Source organism: Bufo gargarizans, chromosome 2, assembly GCF_014858855.1.
Source record: "Bufo gargarizans isolate SCDJY-AF-19 chromosome 2, ASM1485885v1, whole genome shotgun sequence".
NCBI lineage: Eukaryota > Metazoa > Chordata > Amphibia > Anura > Bufonidae > Bufo > Bufo gargarizans.
In genome coordinates this window covers 570,683,140-570,702,322 of record NC_058081.1, presented here as the reverse complement: position 1 = coordinate 570,702,322, position 19,183 = coordinate 570,683,140, and the positions used below count along the sequence as shown (strand labels likewise).

General features: G+C 44.4%; 1 protein-coding gene across 1 annotated transcript in view; it reads right to left on the bottom strand.

The window, feature by feature from the left end:
* The window catches only part of BRSK1 (BR serine/threonine kinase 1), a 343,661-nt gene that overhangs the window by 180,693 nt on the left and 143,785 nt on the right, over positions 1-19,183 (bottom strand). The window contains exon 2 of the mRNA XM_044278206.1: positions 5,642-5,736. Coding sequence (XP_044134141.1) covers positions 5,642-5,736 — 95 coding nt within the window. The remainder of the gene's footprint in view (positions 1-5,641; positions 5,737-19,183) is intronic.

Genomic DNA, 19,183 nt, shown 5'->3' with positions numbered 1-19,183 from the left:
AGTGTCATCCGGAAACAGTACACGGATGACAGAAATACATATATACACATATATAGAGAGAGCCTGAGAGTCCTGCTCCCCTGCACACACAGTGATTGACAGCTATACATGTATACACATATATAGAGAGAGCCTGAGAGTTCTGCTCCCTCTGCACACACAGTGATGACAGCTTTACATGTATATACACATATACAGAGAGCCTAAGAGTCCTGCTCCCCCTGCACACACAATGATGACAGCTATACATGTATACACATACAGTACAGACCAAAAGTTTGGACACACCTTCTCATTCAAAGAGTTTTCTTTATTTTCATGACTATGAAGGCATCAAAACTATGAATTAACACATGTGGAATTATATACAAAACAAACAAGTGTGAAACAACTGTAAATATGTATTCTAGGTTCTTCAAAGTAGCCACCTTTTGCTTTGATTACTGCTTTACACACTCTTGGCATTCACTTGATGAGCTTCAAGAGGTAGTCACCTGAAATGGTCTTCCAACAGTCTTGAAGGAGTTCCCACAGATGCTTAGCACTTGTTGGCCCTTTTGCCTTCACTCTGCGGTCCAGCTCACCCCAAACCATCTCGATTGGGTTTAGGTCCGGTGACTGTGGAGGGCAGGTCACCTGGCGCAGCACCCCATCACTCTCTTTCATGGTCAAATAGCCCTTACTTTCAAAGTTTTCCCAATTTTTCGGCTGACTGACTGACCTTCATTTCTTAAAGTAATGATGGCCACTAGTTTTTCTTTACTTAGCTGCTTTTTTCTTGCCATAATACAAATTCTAACAGTCTATTCAGTAGGACTATCAGCTGTGTATCCACCTGACTTCTCCTCAACGCAACTGATGGTCCCAACCCCATTTATAAGGCAAGAAATCCCACTTATTAAACCTGACAAGGCACACCTGTGAAGTGAAAACCATTTCAGGTGACTACCTCTTGAAGCTCATCAAGAGAATGCCAAGAGTGTGCAAAGCAGTAATGAAAGCAAAAGGTGGCTACTTTGAAGAACCTAGAATATGACATATTTTCAGTTGTTTCACACTTTTTTGTTATGTATATAATTCCACATGTGTTAATTCATAGTTTTGATGCCTTCAGTGTGAATCTACAATTTTCATAGTCATGAAAATAAAGAAAACTCTTTGAATGAGAAGGTGTGTCCAAACTTTTGGTCTGTACTGTATACACATATACAGAGAGCCTGAGAGTCCTGCTCCCTCTGCACACACAGTGATGACAGCTTTAGGGCTCTTTCACACTTGCGTTTTTTTTCTTCCGGCATAGAGTTCCGTCGTCGGGGCTCTATGCCGGAAGAATCCTGATCAGGATTATCCTAATGCATTCTGAATGGAGTGAAATCCGTTCAGGATGCATCAGGATGTCTTCAGTCCCGGAACGGAAAGTTTTTTGGCCGGAGAAAATACCGCAGCATGCTGCGCTTTTTGCTCCGGCCAAAAATCCTGAAGACTTGCCGCAAGGCCGGATCCGGAATTAATGCCCATTGAAAGGCATTGATCCAGATCCGGCCTTAATCTAAACGTCGTTTCGGCGCATTGCCGGATCCGACGTTTAGCTTTTTTAGAGTGGTTACCATGGCTGTCGGGACGATAAAGTCCTGGCAGCCATGGTAAAGTGTAGCGGGGAGCGGGGGAGCAGCATACTTACCGTCCGTGCGGCTCCCGGGGCGCTCCAGAGTGAAGTCAGGGCGCCCCAAGCGCATGGATCACGTGATCGCATGGCACGTCATCCATGCGCATGGGGCACTCTGACGTCATTCTGGAGCGCCCCGGGAGCCGCGCGGACTGTAAGTATACTGCTCCCCCGCTCCCCGCTCCTACTATGGCAACCAGGACTTTAATAGCGTCCTGGCTGCCATAGTAACACTGAAAGCATTTTGAAGACTGATCCGTCTTCAAATGCTTTCAGTACACTTGCGTTTTTCCGGATCCGGCGTGTAATTCCGGCAAGTGGAGTACACGCCGTATCCGGACAACGCAAGTGTGAAAGAGGCCTTACATGTATACACACATATACAGAGAGCCTAAGAGTCCTGCTCCCTCTGCACACATAGTGATTGGCCTCTATATTTCTATATATACACATATACAGGTCCTTCTAAAAAAATTAGCATATTGTGATAAAGTTCATTATTTTCTGTAATGTACTGATAAACATTAGACTTTCATATATTTTAGATTCATTACACACAACTGAAGTAGTTCAAGCCTTTTATTGTTTTAATATTGATGATTTTGGCATACAGCTCATGAAAACCCAAAATTCCTATCTAAAAAAATTAGCATATCATGAAAAGGTTCTCTAAACGAGCTATTAACCTAATCATCTGAATCAACTAATTAACTCTAAACACCTGCAAAAGATTCCTGAGGCTTTTAAAAACTCCCAGCCTGGTTCATTACTCAAAACCGCAATCATGGGTAAGACTGCCGACCTGACTGCTGTCCAGAAGGCCATCATTGATACCCTCAAGCAAGAGGGTCAGACACAGAAAGAAATTTCTGAACGAATAGGCTGTTCCCAGAGTGCTGTATCAAGGCACCTCAGTGGGAAGTCTGTGGGAAGGAAAAAGTGTGGCAGAAAACGCTGCACAACGAGAAGAGGTGACCGGACCCTGAGGAAGATTGTGGAGAAGGACTGATTCCAGACCTTGGGGGACCTGCGGAAGCAGTGGACTGAGTCTGGAGTAGAAACATCCAGAACCACCGTGTACAGGCGTGTGCAGGAAATGGGCTACAGGTGCCGCATTCCCCAGGTCAAGCCACTTTTGAACCAGAAACAGCGGCAGAAGCGCCTGACCTGGGCTACAGAGAAGCAGCACTGGACTGTTGCTCAGTGGCCCAAAGTACTTTTTTCGGATGAAAGCAAATTTTGCATGTCATTCGGAAATCAAGGTGCCAGAGTCTGGAGGAAGACTGGGGAGAGGGAAATGCCAAAATGCCTGAAGTCCAGTGTCAAGTACCCACAGTCAGTGATGGTCTGGGGTGCCATGTCAGCTGCTGGTGTTGGTCCACTGTGTTTTATCAAGGGCAGGGTCAATGCAGCTAGCTATCAGGAGATTTTGGAGCACTTCATGCTTCCATCTGCTGAAAAGCTTTATGGAGATGAAGATTTCATTTTTCAGCACGACCTGGCACCTGCTCACAGTGCCAAAACCACTGGTAAATGGTTTACTGACCATGGTATTACTGTGCTCAATTGGCCTGCCAACTCTCCTGACCTGAACCCCATAGAGAATCTGTGGGATATTGGGAAGAGAAAGTTGAGAGACGCAAGACCCAACACTCTGGATGAGCTTAAGGCCGCTATCGAAGCATCCTGGGCCTCCATAACACCTCAGCAGTGCCACAGGCTGATTGCCTCCATGCCACGCCGCATTGAAGCAGTCATTTCTGCAAAAGGATTCCCGACTAAGTATTGAGTGCATAACTGAACATAATTATTTGAAGGTTGACTTTTTTTGTATTAAAAACACTTTTCTTTTATTGGTCGGATGAAATATGCTAATTTTTTGAGATAGGAAATTTGGGTTTTCATGAGCTGTATGCCAAAATCATCAATATTAAAACAATAAAAGGCTTGAACTACTTCAGTTGTGTGTAATGAATCTAAAATATATGAAAGTCTAATGTTTATCAGTACATTACAGAAGAACCTGTACAGCCTGAGAGTTTAACAGCCCCCCCCCCCCCCCCACACACACACACACACATACATACAGAGTTTTGGCAGCATTTATAGAGAGCCTGTTGACACAACATGCAGTACAATCTGAAAGCACCATGTTATAGAGCAGGAGGAGCTGGGCGGATTAATACATATTTTTGTGGCAAAAGATTCAGTAATTTACAAGATGTAAATGTAACTTATACAGTACATTTATAGCTTTGCTTTTTTCACTTGCTGTGAGTACCTATCATTACATGAGGGAGGTGTTAGCAGTAATAATAGCATTATGTGTATCCGTGCATACAGTGTGTCAGTCACTGATAACACCTGTCCCCTCTACTAATAGCTTTTTATGTGTGCCGCTGCATCCAATGACTAGCCCCAGTGGTTACATGTCCCCAAGAGGCACGTAGCCCAGTAGTAACCTGCCACTTGGGGATCTGTCACTGCTGAGGCCAGTCATTGACTGCTACAGTACATGCAGGGGCATAGCTATAGGGGGTGCAGTCGCTACCGGGCCCAGGAGAGTAAGGAGGCCAAAAGACCCTTGTGCCACATAAGAAGACACCAGAATTGGCTGGTGGGAAGGGGTTAGATTTAGAATCTGACATTGGGGGGGTTTGCGATTCAATTTTTGCCTCAGGCAGCACAAAGGCAATGTGCTTCCCTGCCCCTGGCCACAAAGCACTGAGGGAAGGGGGGCCCAAGCTGAACTCTTGCACCAGGGCCCATGAGCCTTTATCTAAGCCCCTGGGTAGATAGGACCTGTCGTACACCAGGACAAAATAAACAAGCCAAGCATCGGAAGATCATCAAACAGAGCAAAGGCATTGGACTGAAGTGGCAGGGGGAAGGGGAGTATAATTCTTTCATTAGGTACCACATGCTGATCCACATCCTGGAAAAGCCCTCCAGATTGGGGGGCGTCCAACACCTGGCAACCCAACTGATCATTTGTTCAGGCATCCGTTGGCACTGGAAATTATACAGTAGATGGAAAGCTCCATCCACAGTGTAGTTTTCGGCGCTGACACACCACAACTCAGCCCATATAACACCACAGCTCAGCCACAATGTAGTGGACACAGCCTTCTGCTGCCGGCTCTATCCACTGTATAGTTGCTGGTGCCACTGTATGTTCAAAACAGCTGATCAGTGGGGGTGTGAGGTGCCAGACCCCCACCGATCTGATATAGATGACCTATCCTGAGGATGGGCTAACAGTATCTAAGTACCAGAAACCCACATTAATGGTGTAAAAGTAGCCTCACATGCTTGTCCACTTGCCATTGAAGTGACTGACTCCTACAGAAACCGTCAAGTAAGTGCACATAGCAGTTTCAGTACGTTTTGGGTATAGTGATCGCACTTTTATTGTATATTTAGTTCATATAAAATAAAACATTCTTCAAAATGAAGACGAGGGGATTTGAATAGACTGCATGTTTTACTACCAAATGTTGTGTTGGCAACTTTTTTGCATTTGCAAACACTCAACAGATCAGAATGACTGCTTAAAGGAAAGATCACCATAAAAAACATCTTCTCACTGTGACATGACAAAATATTCTATTTGTGACTTTTGAGAGGTCAAATTCCTAATTTTGAAATAAACGTGTGTTGTAAAATGGTCTTAGCCTTTGGGTCTGGTTACCAACACAGCTCTTGCTCTTTTATTGAATAACATGCAAGGCAGCACTGTCACCATTAACATTATGAAATCTTGATTGTACAGATATGAGATTACTTACCTTTCCTCTTGTCTCAAGACATCCCAAGGTGAGTGGCACAAGGTGACTAACCATCAAAGAAATGTTAGTGTTACAATGCCAATCTTTTTGGTGTACTGTATCTCAAGCCAAGAGGAAGAGTGAAGGACACATCTGTATGTGCTTTACTGCATTCATGTTTGTAAGAGGAAGCATATTGTGCACCTACCTTCATTAAGACAGACTCTGAAAGCTTTTCTCGGTTTACAATCTTTATTGCCACTTTCTGTCCGGTTATACAGTGAACACCTAGTTTAACCAACCCTGTGAAGACAAGGAAAGAACCAGGTTAGCATCAAATGAAATCACAATTGTAATGCATAACTGAGAACAGAAGACAACACAATGAGTATCACATTCAAGGTATACAATGACCTCTTGCGCTATCTACAACATTATAGGAACCCCCTATTGATAGAAGGTTTAGTTATAGATGTTGACATCTTTTAACATTGATATCTTTCGATGCATATCAATATGTGTATTTCATATGGTCTTCTAAAATATCCGCCATTATTGGACTATGGCTGAGCACCAGATAACAGCAGATCCATCATAGGACTTCTGACATGACCAGAGCCATGGCCAATGGAATGATCCAGAAGAGAAGATTTTTTTTCTATCCATTGTAGCCCTTTCTACTGAGAGGAAAAACAAAATGCACATGGAAGTTATCAATTTTTCAAGGAAAATTGGATATGGCCATGTGCATAAGGCTTTACATGAGTAATGCCATAGTAGTAAGAGGAGAGAATATTTAAAAGAAGAAAAACTGCTACAAGAGGACATAGTTTTAAATTAGAGGGGCAAAGATTTAAAAGTAATATCAGGAAGTATTACTTTACTGAGAGAGTAGTGGATGCATGGAGTAGCCTTCCTGCAGAAGTGGTAGCTGCAAATACAGTGGAGGAGTTTAAGCATGCATGGGATAGGCATAATGCCATCCTTCATATTAGATAGGGCCAGGGGCTATCCATAGTATTTAGTATATTGGGCAGACTAGATGGGCCAAATGGTTCTTATCTGCCGACACATTCTATGTTTCTATGTTTCTAGTGGCTGCAGAAAAAAAAATATGGATGGTCCTTCAAATCATTACAAACATGTTTCTAGATAACAAGGATTAAAGGGGTTTTCTGGGTTCTGATATTGATGACCAGACTTCAGAATAGGTCAGTATCTGATCGGTGGGGTCCGAAACCCGGCAGACCTACTGATCAGCTGTTCCCTACACCCCTGCACATCACCATTCAAAGTGTAGTGGTCATTGCAGGTTACTGCAGATCAGCTCTCATTCAACTGTTAAAAAGCAGCCTTGTGTAGTTGTACTATTGTCGACAATGATGTGGCGAAACAGAGCTGGATTTGTTATATACAGTTCTAACAAAAGCTGCATTTTAATTCTGGGTATGACTGAGGATTCTGACTTTTTAATTGGGATCCAATTCCATTTTTGTAAAAAAAAAAATAAAAAATTACAGAATCTAATATGGAGTGTGACTATAGCCATGATAATGAACTGTAAAGATTTAATAGGGCAGGATCTGTCTTTACTGTAAGGTTACGTTCACATTTCTGGAACCCAGATCCAACAGGCTGTTCTGGCAGAGAACAGCCTGCTAGAGTTCCCCAGATCTAGCATTGCCAGATACTGCGGACCCCATAGGTATAATCTATGGGGTCCGGCGATGAACTGCTGTATCCGACACATGATGATGTGAGTGCACTGCAATAGCCCAGCCCAGATCAGATAGAGACTATCATAAATTACTAGGATACAGTCAGTTCAGGTCAAGGGTGACGCGGTTGTCTCGGAGGAGGTGGCTGACACACAGACCGTGTTTCCGGGGCCGGTCATGGTCAAGTGAATACGCCCTTAATTAACATAATACCATGATCACCATTATGTGACAATATCTAACATACTTCATTCAGCAGCCAAAAGAGGGGCATATACTGGTAATTAGATCATTTTCAGACATGTTAAGCCTCATATGAAGGCAGTTACGGTATATTTCAGTGCACCTTGTACGTATGACAAACTAATGATATGATAATGGTTAGTTTAAAATTATTATCTAGAAAACTACCGTCACCAGCGGGGACAGGAAGAATTGGTCACATGGAGAATTTAAAATAAAACATTTCCTAAAGTGCATTATGATCATTAATATCAATTATTTATATAGGGGGACAATAAGAGGCAGCTTTATAAAGAAAATACAAGCAAATGGACAAAGTCAGGGTATACGGGCTCTTCAGCAGCAGCCATAAATCTTTAGTGAATTTGTGGTGCAGATTGAAATGAAAGAAAAAAAGTACTCTGGAGCAGCAACGTGTGTACACCAAACTTTTTAAAGAGTTTGTCTAGCAGGATAATATTTTTTACTCACCCCAGTAATCCTGGGTTCCCTCTGGTCTCCGTCCTCTAGTCTGGGCTCTACACACAAGAAATGGCAGGAGATGCCTGCTCATCCTATCACTGGCTGAAGCGGGTCACTGCTGTGGCCAGTAAGTCACTGAGAGGGCATCTGCTGCCATTTCCTGTTTGTAGAACCTGAACGAGAAAGCAGAGACCAAGAGAACTGGTAAGCTTCGGAACAGCAGCTGCTGTGGATCGATGGGGTGAGTAATGCTTCTTTAATTTTTTAGGATTTGATAAACAACCATCGCAGATGCAAAAAAAAGGCCAAAACTGTAACCGGGCCCCCAACCATGTCCTATTTATAATATCTGTGTCTTCTTATTGGTTTTTATATATATCCTGTATGCCATGTCATGACGATCACTATTGGTTGTTAGCTGGTCAGTCCATGTAGTGTTGGTAAGCCCATTTCTAGCTATGCCTTTTTGACAACAGGTAGAAAAAAAAAAAAAAAATCCCGGTTGTATGTGTATGAAGCATTATCTCTGTGTAAGGAAAAATTATTTCTATCCAACTAAATCTTGCAATACGTCTCCATTTCTAAATTTCTGTTCGCAGTGAATGAATGGAAACACTATGTATATTTCTAGTTCTAGACTCGTTAAGTACTAGTCTACGCAGTAGTCACCTATTAAATTCCCCACCACATCAGTGCCGCCGTGCTTCCCACCAGTCTTTGTTTTACTTTGCTGCAACGATAACATACTTGTCTCCCCACATGACCTCTGCAGCCAATCACTGACCTCAGCGGTTTACAGCTGAGGCCAGCAGTCTAGTGGATAGACAGGCATGACATTGCAGCAGCAAAGTAAGTAAATATACTGAAGTTCTCTGGAGTACAATACGCCACATTTATTAAAAGGCAAACTGTCTGCAGTTTTGCCCTTGCTAAACGGTGAGAGCAAGACAAAAATACCTTTTGTGAAGCTTTTATCATCAGGAGTAGTATTAATATGAAGTTTTATTCTGTGAGAATCTGCTCCTCAGGTGTCCAGGAGGCAAGCCTTCACTATGACATGCTCTTCACTGTGACGCCCTCTGCTCCGAGTGATTCTGGTCACTGGTATTCAGAAGTGAGGAAGGGGGAGGGGGGGGGGGCTATAAAGCAGCTCTGTGAAGGGAGCACTTTACAGTGAAACTCCACTTCCTGGGCACTTAAAAGGTGTTGGCCACTTTCTGGCTACTTGTGACCAACGTGTAGGTAAGATGACTATATGGCACAAGCCTTTGTTGATATTCTGTGTTGTTTGCTATATTTCATAAGCTATTTCACCTTGTTAGGCACATCTTTGGTGCTGTTTACATAGAGGTCCTGTCCATAAAATGGCCACTGGTGGACGGTCATGTGACCAGGCACATACCGAAGCCTCCTCCAAACACACTGCAACTAGATTCAACTCTCAACACCGTTCATGCAGATAGCAGGTGCTGTGTATTTGAACTAAGAGAAACATCACATGGATGTAATTTGCCTGGTCACACGACCCTCCATCAGCAGCCATTTTATGGACAAGACCTCTGTGTGGACAACACAATCAACTTGGCAAACAAGGGAGCATACCTTATGAAATATAGAAAATGGTGCAGAATTTCAACAAAGACTATATTAGTAAGTGGCATATAATCATCTTACAGACACATTGGTCAACAGTAACCAGAAAGTGGCCAATCCCTTTAGGGTCCATTCACACATCCGCAAAATTGGTCCGCCGTGAGCTGTCCGCATCTGCACTTTCGTTCCGCGGCTCCGCAAAAAAATAGAACATGTCCTATTCTTGTCCGCAGCCACGGACAAGAAAAGGGATTTCTATCATGGTGCCGGCTATGTGCAGTCCGCAAAATGCAGAGCACACATTGCCAGTGTCCACGTTTGGCGGATCCGCAATTTGTGGACCGCAAAAAAGTTGCGGACATGGGAATGGACCCTATAGGAGCAGGGTCTGGCAGAATAAAACTATGATCACACTACTGATAATAAAAGCTCTACAAAAGGCATGTTTGTACTGTTCTTCCCGTCCCCTACTTAGTGCTATCAGAAGTTTCGCATTTAAATGAAAACTGCTGACAGACTCTTTAACAGTCCAACGCTTAATAAATACGCCATATCTTGGGCTCTCCTAAAGACAGACAATGAAATCTACATGTGCCATTATTTGCAACTTTTCTACACCAAATAGTGGCACAAATTTTCTCTAGAGCTATTCACTATACGATAACTAAGTGATGTTTGCATAAACGTGGGGGGGGGGGGGGAATCCCTTTAAATATGATTTACAGTCTTGTGGCCTGGGAGATAGGAGCCATTTACTGTATGCAATCAGTCATGTATTACACAATAGAGCCTGGCGCAGCAGCACTTATGTTATCATTAATTATGTGCCAATGTTTTTTTTGCTGTGTTGCTTATATGGTGGGGGTGGTAGATCCGTATGTAGTTGTTTAAGGGACAGATACGACATGAGATCGAATGCAGACAATATGGCAATTTAATATCAAGGTATGCAATTATTTGCATCAGACGCAAGCATCTTTGTTAGAGAATTCCCCTGCATTCATTCAGAGTGACCTTAATAGCTGAACGTTGGCTGGATACGTGTCTCTACTTCGATGCTCTGATCTCAGACTACATGGTCTATGTTAGAATTCACCAAGGCTTACAGTGTTTTTAGTAAATTGGAACAGGATTCAGAAGATGAACCCTCAGGTATTAAAACAAAAATCCTTTGAAGCTGGAGAATAGAGATTGTTACTGAAGCTGTAACACACAGGTCACGTATGAAAGCGCAGTTAATTTACTTTGGGGGGTTACCCCCCCCCCCCCCAAAATAGGAACATATTGCAATGTATGAGAATATTAAATCTCTTTCTGTACGCCCTGTGCACAATTTCTATAGTACAAAGCTCAAACATAAATCCGTACTGTGAAGTTATTTACCTGGTTATTTTTTTCTGTTCTCTGACAACAGGATTCGCTGCCATTGAGTTTTTTCACGTCAGATTTTAGTTTATTTGTTTAAATGTGGTATCCTGCAACTTTTACTTATCTTCTGATAGCTTTTTATAAAAACCTTCAAAAATAATGTGGCACTACCTGACTGTATCCTAGTTTGGATTATAGGCTACTTTCACACTTGTGTTTTTCTTTTCCGGCATAGAGTTCCGTCACAGGGGCTCTATACCGGAAAATAACTGATCAGTTTTATCCCCATGCATTCTGAATGGAGAGCAATCCGTTCAGGATGCATCAGGATGTCTTCAGTTCAGTCGTTTTGACTGATCAGGCAAAAGAGAAAACTGCAGCATGCCACGGTTTTATCTCCGGCGAAAAAAACTGAAGACTTGCCTGAAAGCTGGATCCGGCATTTTTTCACATAGGAATGTATTAGTGCCGGATCCGGCATTCAGAATACCGGAATGCCGGATCCGTCCCTCCGTTCTGCGCTTGCGCAGACTGAAAAAAAAAGGTGAAAAAAATAAATGCCGGATCCGTTTTGCCAGATGACACCGGAAAGACGGATCCGGCATTTCAATGCATTTTTTCGACCGATCAGGCATTTTTCAGACTGATAAGGATCCTGATCAGTCTTACTAATGCCATCAGTTAGCATACATTTTTTTCCGGCGACGGAACTGCTTGCCGGATCTTTCTGCCGCAAGTGTGAAAGTACCCTTAGGAAGAATATTCTTATGAACCCAGTCATGATCCTGCAGTGTCCTCCCCATCCAGCAGCCGCATACGGTGGTGCTGGGGTACAAGAGGACAGGCACATGTGGCAATCGTATGGCCATTCTTGCAAAGTTGCCATGCTGACCAGCAAAGCATTGTCTAGTCGGCCTATCAGAGAGAGGGGGCGACAAGCCAGTCAGGACTATGGCTTGGCGTCTAATCAGAAGAGAGGGATTTGAATCCAGCACTGACTCTTCTGCACCCCTTGGTCATTCAGGTGGATCTGCTATCAGTGAGCGCGCACCCATATTCTGCCACCTTACTGCACAAACGCAACCTAGTTCCCTAGTCCATCTGGCCTTGTGGCAGGCTCTGATGAAGAAACTTAGTTTCCAATATACAGAGTTTTGGGCCTGCCAACTTGGTAGGAATGATGCTTTGGTTACTACGTTGAGGACTAGACCAATATGACATAGGGCATTGCTTTCCATAGTGTGAAGCCACTGCTTGGGTGGCCTCTGCCTTTAGTAAGACTATCATTTTTAGTCTCTGCTCCTGAACAACTTAACACTATAATAGCTTAGAATTTGAACCTAGCTTAAAGTGAATCTGATACCCCCCCTCCCAAAAAAAACTAGAGTAAGCAGCGTATAGTATAAGTGACACTGAGTCCGGTTATGTCATTTTCATCTTTGTACTCATTCCGCATTCCAACGATGTGCTCTGACAAACCAGCAGTAAACGCATTGGGAGGAATCCCGTGCTCACGCACATAATGGAGAGGACTCAATGAGGAGTCCTTTCCATGAATTTGACTGATGGTTTGTGGGAGTACAGAATCAGAATGCAAGTATAAAGATAAAAATGACAACCAGAATCAGTGTCACTTAGACTTTACACCACTTACTCTTTTTTTTTTTTTTGGAGCTGGCAGATTCTCTTCAAACTATTACATTACGTAATCAGGCAGACAATTGTCAGTAAGTAAACTTTCCTTCCCGACAGTCGCCTGCTCGTCAGTGGAGGGGACCGCTGCTTTTACATGCAGCGATCTACTTCATAGTATGCGGAGGAGCGATCGCTAATGCCATCCCATCCCACACCACAACTGAGTTTCTGTGAAGTAACTGCTGTGACATCACAAGTGGATTTCAGTCAGGTAAAGCTGCTATGACATCACAACTCTGTTTTCTTGAAGTAATTGATGTGACATCACAACAGTTTTAGCCATGTAAGTTGCTTTGACATGATTCCACTCAGGTAAGCTATGACATCACAAGTGGGTTTCTTTCACCTAACTGCTGTAACATTACAACTGGTCCAGTCAGGTAAGCTGCTGTGACATCACAGGTGGGTTTATAGTGCATTTCTGCAGGGGGGGGGGGCGTATTTCAGTAAAATAAGAAAAATATATATGCACTGCACTGTCGCAGATATTTCTGTTGAAAGCGTATAGGGGAGTATTTCAGTAAAATTAGAAAAATATGTACGCACTGCACTATTTAATTGTTTTCTGGTTAAAGCGTATAGTGGCCTATTTCATTCCAACAAGAAATATATATTCTCAGGTCACTTCTGCAGTTATTTCTGATGAAAGCGTATAGGGGCGTATTTAATTTAAAAAAATAAAAATATATACGCACTGCACTGTTGCAGTTATTTCTGTTAAAATCATATAGGGGCGTATTACAGTAAAAAAAGAAAAACATATACGCACTGCACTGTTGCAGTTATTTCTGTTAAAATGCAATTTTTGGGGCAATTTTTCCACAAGGACATTCTGGTATTGCACCATTTTGCTCATCCTCTCCACCACAGGAATGAGAGATGAGAAGTTCTCTTTGTAGCGAGGGTCCCGAAGGGTGAACAACCAGTAATCGGTGTTGGCCAAAATGCGTACAACGCGAGGGTCAAGAGAAAGGTAGCCTTACATAAAGTCAGCCATGTGTGCCAGAGTCCCAACGGACAAGACTTCGCTGTCCTCATCAGGAGGATGACTCTCAATCTCCTCATCCTCTTCCTCCTCTTCTACCCATCCACGCTGAACAGATGGAATAAAGCTTCCATGGGTACTACCCTCTGCAGCGGAGGCAACCGTCTCCTGCTCCTCCTCTCATCATCCAATTCGCACTGAGAAGACGAACTGAGGGTGGTCTGGCTATCACCCTGTGTACTTTCTTCCCCCATTTCCACCTCTTCCACATGCAAAGCGTCCGCCTTAATTGTAAGCAGCGAGGGTTTGAGTAGACACAGAAATGAGATGGTTACGCTGATAATAGCATTATCGCCGCTCACCATCTGTGTTGATTCCGCAAAGTTGCGTAAAACCTCACAGAGGTCAGACATCAATCCCCACTAGTAGCTTGTGAAGAGCGGAAGCTGACTGGAAAGGCGACGACCATATTGCAGCTGGTATTCCACTACTGTTATAACAAAAAAAAAACTGTGGAACCACTTATCACAAAATATACCAACTTTATTTCAATAATGTATATAAAAACAACCAAAAGTAGTGATACATATCACCCACCGCAATGGGGGAATGTGTTGTACGACTACTGTGGCCCATTAAGCAGTAATCACTTATTCAATATACGATACACAGCATAAGCCCCAATTAACTATGTGGAACAATATACACAAAACAGTGGGAATTATTCAGCTGGCAACCTCAGTATGTGGTATAAACCTGATAAGGACATGTGGCATAACAATCTAACTATAAGCACATACTACGAGGGACATAACTGAAGACATGGTCTGACCAAGAGGAGGTGAGAAAGCCCCAAGCGCAAGACCTCGACGCGCGTTTCACCTTAACGGCTCCTCCTGACGAAGGTGTTGCCCCTCGTTTCTCTGTATATCCTTTGTCAGCGTGCCTTTTTTTCCTCCATTTTTTATATACATTATTGAAATAAAGTTGGTATATTTTGTGATAATTGGTTACACTGGTTTATTTGTTATGAGATTGTGTGTTGTCCCAGGTGGAGTGTAGAGCTGTCAGCGTCAGACAGAGAGGTTTTGTAGGTTTATAGGTATTCCAATACTGCCTTCTACTGCTCACAAAGCCTGGCCAACATGTGGAACGTGGAGTTCCTGAGCGTGCTCACGTCGCATAACAGTCGGTGAGCTGGCAATTGCAGGCGCTGCTGCAGCGTTGCCAGACCGGCGGAAGCTGTCAATGACTTGCGGAAATGGGCACACACGCAGTGCAACTTCACCAGTAGCTCAGGCAAATTGAGGTAGGTTTTGAGAAACCGCTGAACCACTAGGTTGAACACATGGGCTAGGCATGGTATGTGTGTGAGCTTGCTGAGCTCCAAAGCTGCCACCAAGTTACGGCCATTATCAGACACAACCATGCCTGGTTGTAGGTTGAGTGGTGAGAGCCACAGCTCAGTCTGGTCCCTTATCCCCTGCCACGGCTCTGCTGAGGTGTGCTGTTTGTCACCTAAGCAGATCAGTTTAAGCGCGGCCTTTTGCCGCTTCCCCACTGCAGTGCTTCGCTGCTTCCAGCTACTGACTGATTGCTCACTGGTGCTGCAAGATGATAATTCAGAGGTGGAAGTGGAGGAGGAGGTGGAGGAGGAGAAGGGGGGGGGGGGGTTACAGCCACTAACGTAGGTGGCGGAAACCCTGATGGAAGTAGGGCCTGCAATCCTTGGTGTTAGTAGCACCTGTGCCATTCCAGGGTATGACTTGCTCCCGGCCTTCACAACATTCACCCAGTGTGCCACAAGGGAAATATAGCGTCCTTGGCCAAAAGCACTTGTCCATGTGTCTGTTGTTAAGTGGACCTCCCCAATAACTGCGTTGGTCAGGGTACGGGTGATGTTACGGGACACATGCTGGTGTAAGGCTGGGACTGCACATCGTGAAAAATATTGGCGGCTGGGGACAGAGTACTGCAGGACAGCTGACGCCATCAGGCTGTCTACAAGCCTAAATGGCAACATTTCCAGGGCCAGCAATTTGGAGAGGTGCGCATTTAGTGCTATGGTCAGTGGGTGGTTGGCTGGGTATTTGCGCTTTTGTTCAAAGGCCTGGGGTATAGACATCTGTATGCTGCGCTGGGACACAGAAGTGGATGTGCTAGCTGATGGTGTTTGCAAAGGTCCAGCTGCATGGCGGGAGGCATCCGGCATCTTGGACAGGTGATTGGCCAGCACAGAACACAGGGGAAGAGGAGGCAGTGGTGTGACCCGCAGACACTGGTTGTGGACCCAGGCGTTCGGCCCACCTATTAGGGTGCTTTGATGCCATGTGGCGAATCATGCTGGTGGTTGTGAGGTTGCTAGAGTTCACGCCCCTGCTCATTTTGATACAGCACAGGTTGCAAATGACAATTCTTTTATCGTCCGCACTTTCCTCAAAAAAGCACCAGACTGCGGAACACCTACCCCTTGGCAAGTGAGATTGCCGCAAGGGGGTGCTCCGGGGAACAGGGCCTGTTTGGTGTTGCCCGCCTTCTCCTTTTTGCCACCCCACTGCCTCTTCCAGCTTGTTGCGGTGCTGCGGATCCTTCCCCCTCTGTACTGCTGTCCTTGCTCGGCTTGCCACCTTCCCAGATTGGGTCAGTGACTTCATCGTCCAGCACCTCCTCTTCCACTTCCTCACTCTGGTCATCCTCCTGACTTGTTGACCTTGTCTCATCCTCATCATGAACCTCTTGAGACACTAATTGCGGTTGACTTATCGTCATCTTCTTCTGACTGTAGATGCACCAGAGTTTGGGAATCAGGGCACAAGATCTCCTCATGTCCCTCTTGAAGCGAGCTTGGCGAGAGGCCCAAATTAAGGAATGGCGATGAAAACAGCTCCTCAGAATATCCGAGTGTGGGATCACTTGTTTGCCAAGACTCTCCATGGTGGGTGGAAGGAGTATCAGGGTGATGATTCTGTTGACCAGACTCTTGGCTACTGAGACTGGACTTTGTAATAGACAGGGTGGTGCTTAACCTACTGGAAGCATTATCTGCTGCAATCCAACCGACCACCTGGTCGCACTGGTCTGACTTCGAGAGTGGTTTCCTGCGCCGCCCTGCAAACTGGGACATGAAGCTAGGTATCGTGGATGAGTGTGTTTCTTGTGCTCTGGCAGCAGGCAGAATTTCACCGCGCCCAGGGCTGGGGCCTCTGCGTGCACCATCAGCAGCACGGTCACTTCCTCGTCCCTTACTGCTCGCCTTGCGCATATTAAATGGTATATATACTTGCAAGTATGTCACACGTACAGTAGCGCAGGTTTTGTAAGTGTATGCGCAAATAAAGTACACAGAATGTCACAGATATTTTCAGGGTGTGCACAAGTTAAACAGGAGGTATAGCGCAAGTAATGTCGCTGTCACCACCACCTAATAAAAAATGACACTGAATGTCACAGATATTTCGGATGGGCAAATGTTATACAGGAGATGTAGCGCAGGTAATGTAACTGTACACAGCAGACACCATCTACAAAAAGAAGTACACTGGATGTCACAGATATTTTTAGGCTATGCACACGTTACACAGGAGATGTAGCGCAGGTAATGTCGCTGTCACCAGCGGCAAAAAAAATTACACTGAATGTCACTGATATTTCGGATGCACTAACGTTATACTGGAGATATAGGGCAGGTAATGTCGCTGCCACCAGCAGCAAAAAATTTTGATTGAATGTCACTGATATTTCGGATACGCAAACGTTATACAGGAGATGTAGCGCAGGTAATGTAACTGTCTGCACAGACACCGTCTACGGAAAAAGTACACGGGATGTCATGGATATTTTTAGGCTGCGCACACGTTAGACAGATGTAGCCCAGATAATGTCGCTGTCTGCAGCAGCGAAACAATTGCAAGCTATTTAGCGCAGGTTTCGCTAAAAATATATATTGCTGCCAGATACAACTATAATCCTTAAAAGGACTTTTGGGTCTCTAACAAGTTTTAGCAACTTAGTGCAGGTTGCACTAAAAATATATATTGCTGCCACACACAATAGTCCTTAAAAGGGCTTTTGGGTTTAAAACAAGTATAAAAACTAAAATATTGCTATTTTAATCCCTACACTATCTCTCCCTTCTGCTCTCCAGCTCTCCCTGACTAAGACTGAGCCGAACACATGTCATCTGGTGCGTAGCAGCCGACAAACGTTCTGGGAGGAGACTCAAGCCGAACACTGCGATGTGCCAAACATCGCGATGCTCGATCCGAACTTGTGTTCGGCCGAGCATGCTAGCCCAACACTAGTGCAGGGGTTCACGGAAGTAGTGGCTGTAGCAGTCAGTCAGTGCGGCGGTTATATGTGTTATTTTGTATTTTAGTACAAACAGAAAAATACATTCTCAGTTCACGGCGGCGGCGGTTATATGTGTTGAAAGTGTTTAATGGCCTATTTCAGTACAAACAGAAAAATGCATTCTCAGTTCACATTGGCGGTTATATGTGTTGAAACCATAGATGGGAGTTAGCAGGGTGGCAGCAGTGGGAGGTCGAGAGCCAAATGTGCCCGGGGTTGAGCACCTGCTTCACAGCAGCCTACCTACCCGAGAAGTAGCAGGGGTTCATGGAGTAGCGGCGGTTATATGTGGTAAAATCTTTATTGAAGTATTTCAGTCGAAAAACTTAATTTATTCAGCGGTCAGCGCTGCAGTTATATGCAGTTAAATCTCCATGATGTCAACATGATAAATAGACAAGATCCGGCGCATGCGCAGGGCACTGTTCAGCACAGCGCTTCAGAGCAGGGACCGCAGAAGCCGCCCAGCAAACTGAATATTCATGAGCTGGGCGGCGCTTCAAAGCGGCAGTTGGGGAGGCTGGCTGGGTGCAAGAGAGGTGAAACGCCGCCCCTTGGGCAGATTGAAGACCGTTGGAGCAGGTTATAAAACTTAAAGTTTACTGTATGTATAATGTGGACAGGGGGGATACTTATATGATTGTAATACCTATTATAAAACCTGTAGTGCCATATATATACCTCAATATGCTTATTGGCCCTGTCAGTGTCCCTTTAAGTTATTTGGTCAGTTTTGGCCCCGTAACTGCCCAAATAAGCAAAGTGTGCAGTGATTCCAAGAGTGACGCCTGTCATCTGCATGTCATACTGACTCACAGTATTGTTTCACTACCACAGCAGACTCCCTATGCGTGTCACTACAAGGCGCCGTGTTCTACACCACTACAAAGGCTCTCTGCAGCCAGGAAATAGCCGTTTTTTTATGTAATTCGCCGCTAATTTATTCAGCTTGAACCAAATTTTCCCGAAAAATGTGGCTAACCGGCGAATGGAATTTTTGAACAATTCGCTCATCTCTAATTGTGACGTCATGTGGAGGTAAGAGCTGTGACATCAAGTTTCAACATACTGTGACCTCACAATCTCCCTCTGTCAGGTAAGTTGCTGTATGATGATATGTGGGCTCTCTGCTGTGTCATCAGCACTAGTTTTAGTCAGGAAAGGTCAGTGGCTGGCATACAATATACCATTCAATTTTCAGTTGGAAATTATAAGGCCTCATTTTTTTATAGTATTAGTAGCTCATAGCAACCAATCAGTGCCTAGCGATCATTTTTAAAGCTGCTCTAGAAAAATGAAAGCTGTGCTTTTATTGGTTGCCATTTACCACAAAGCC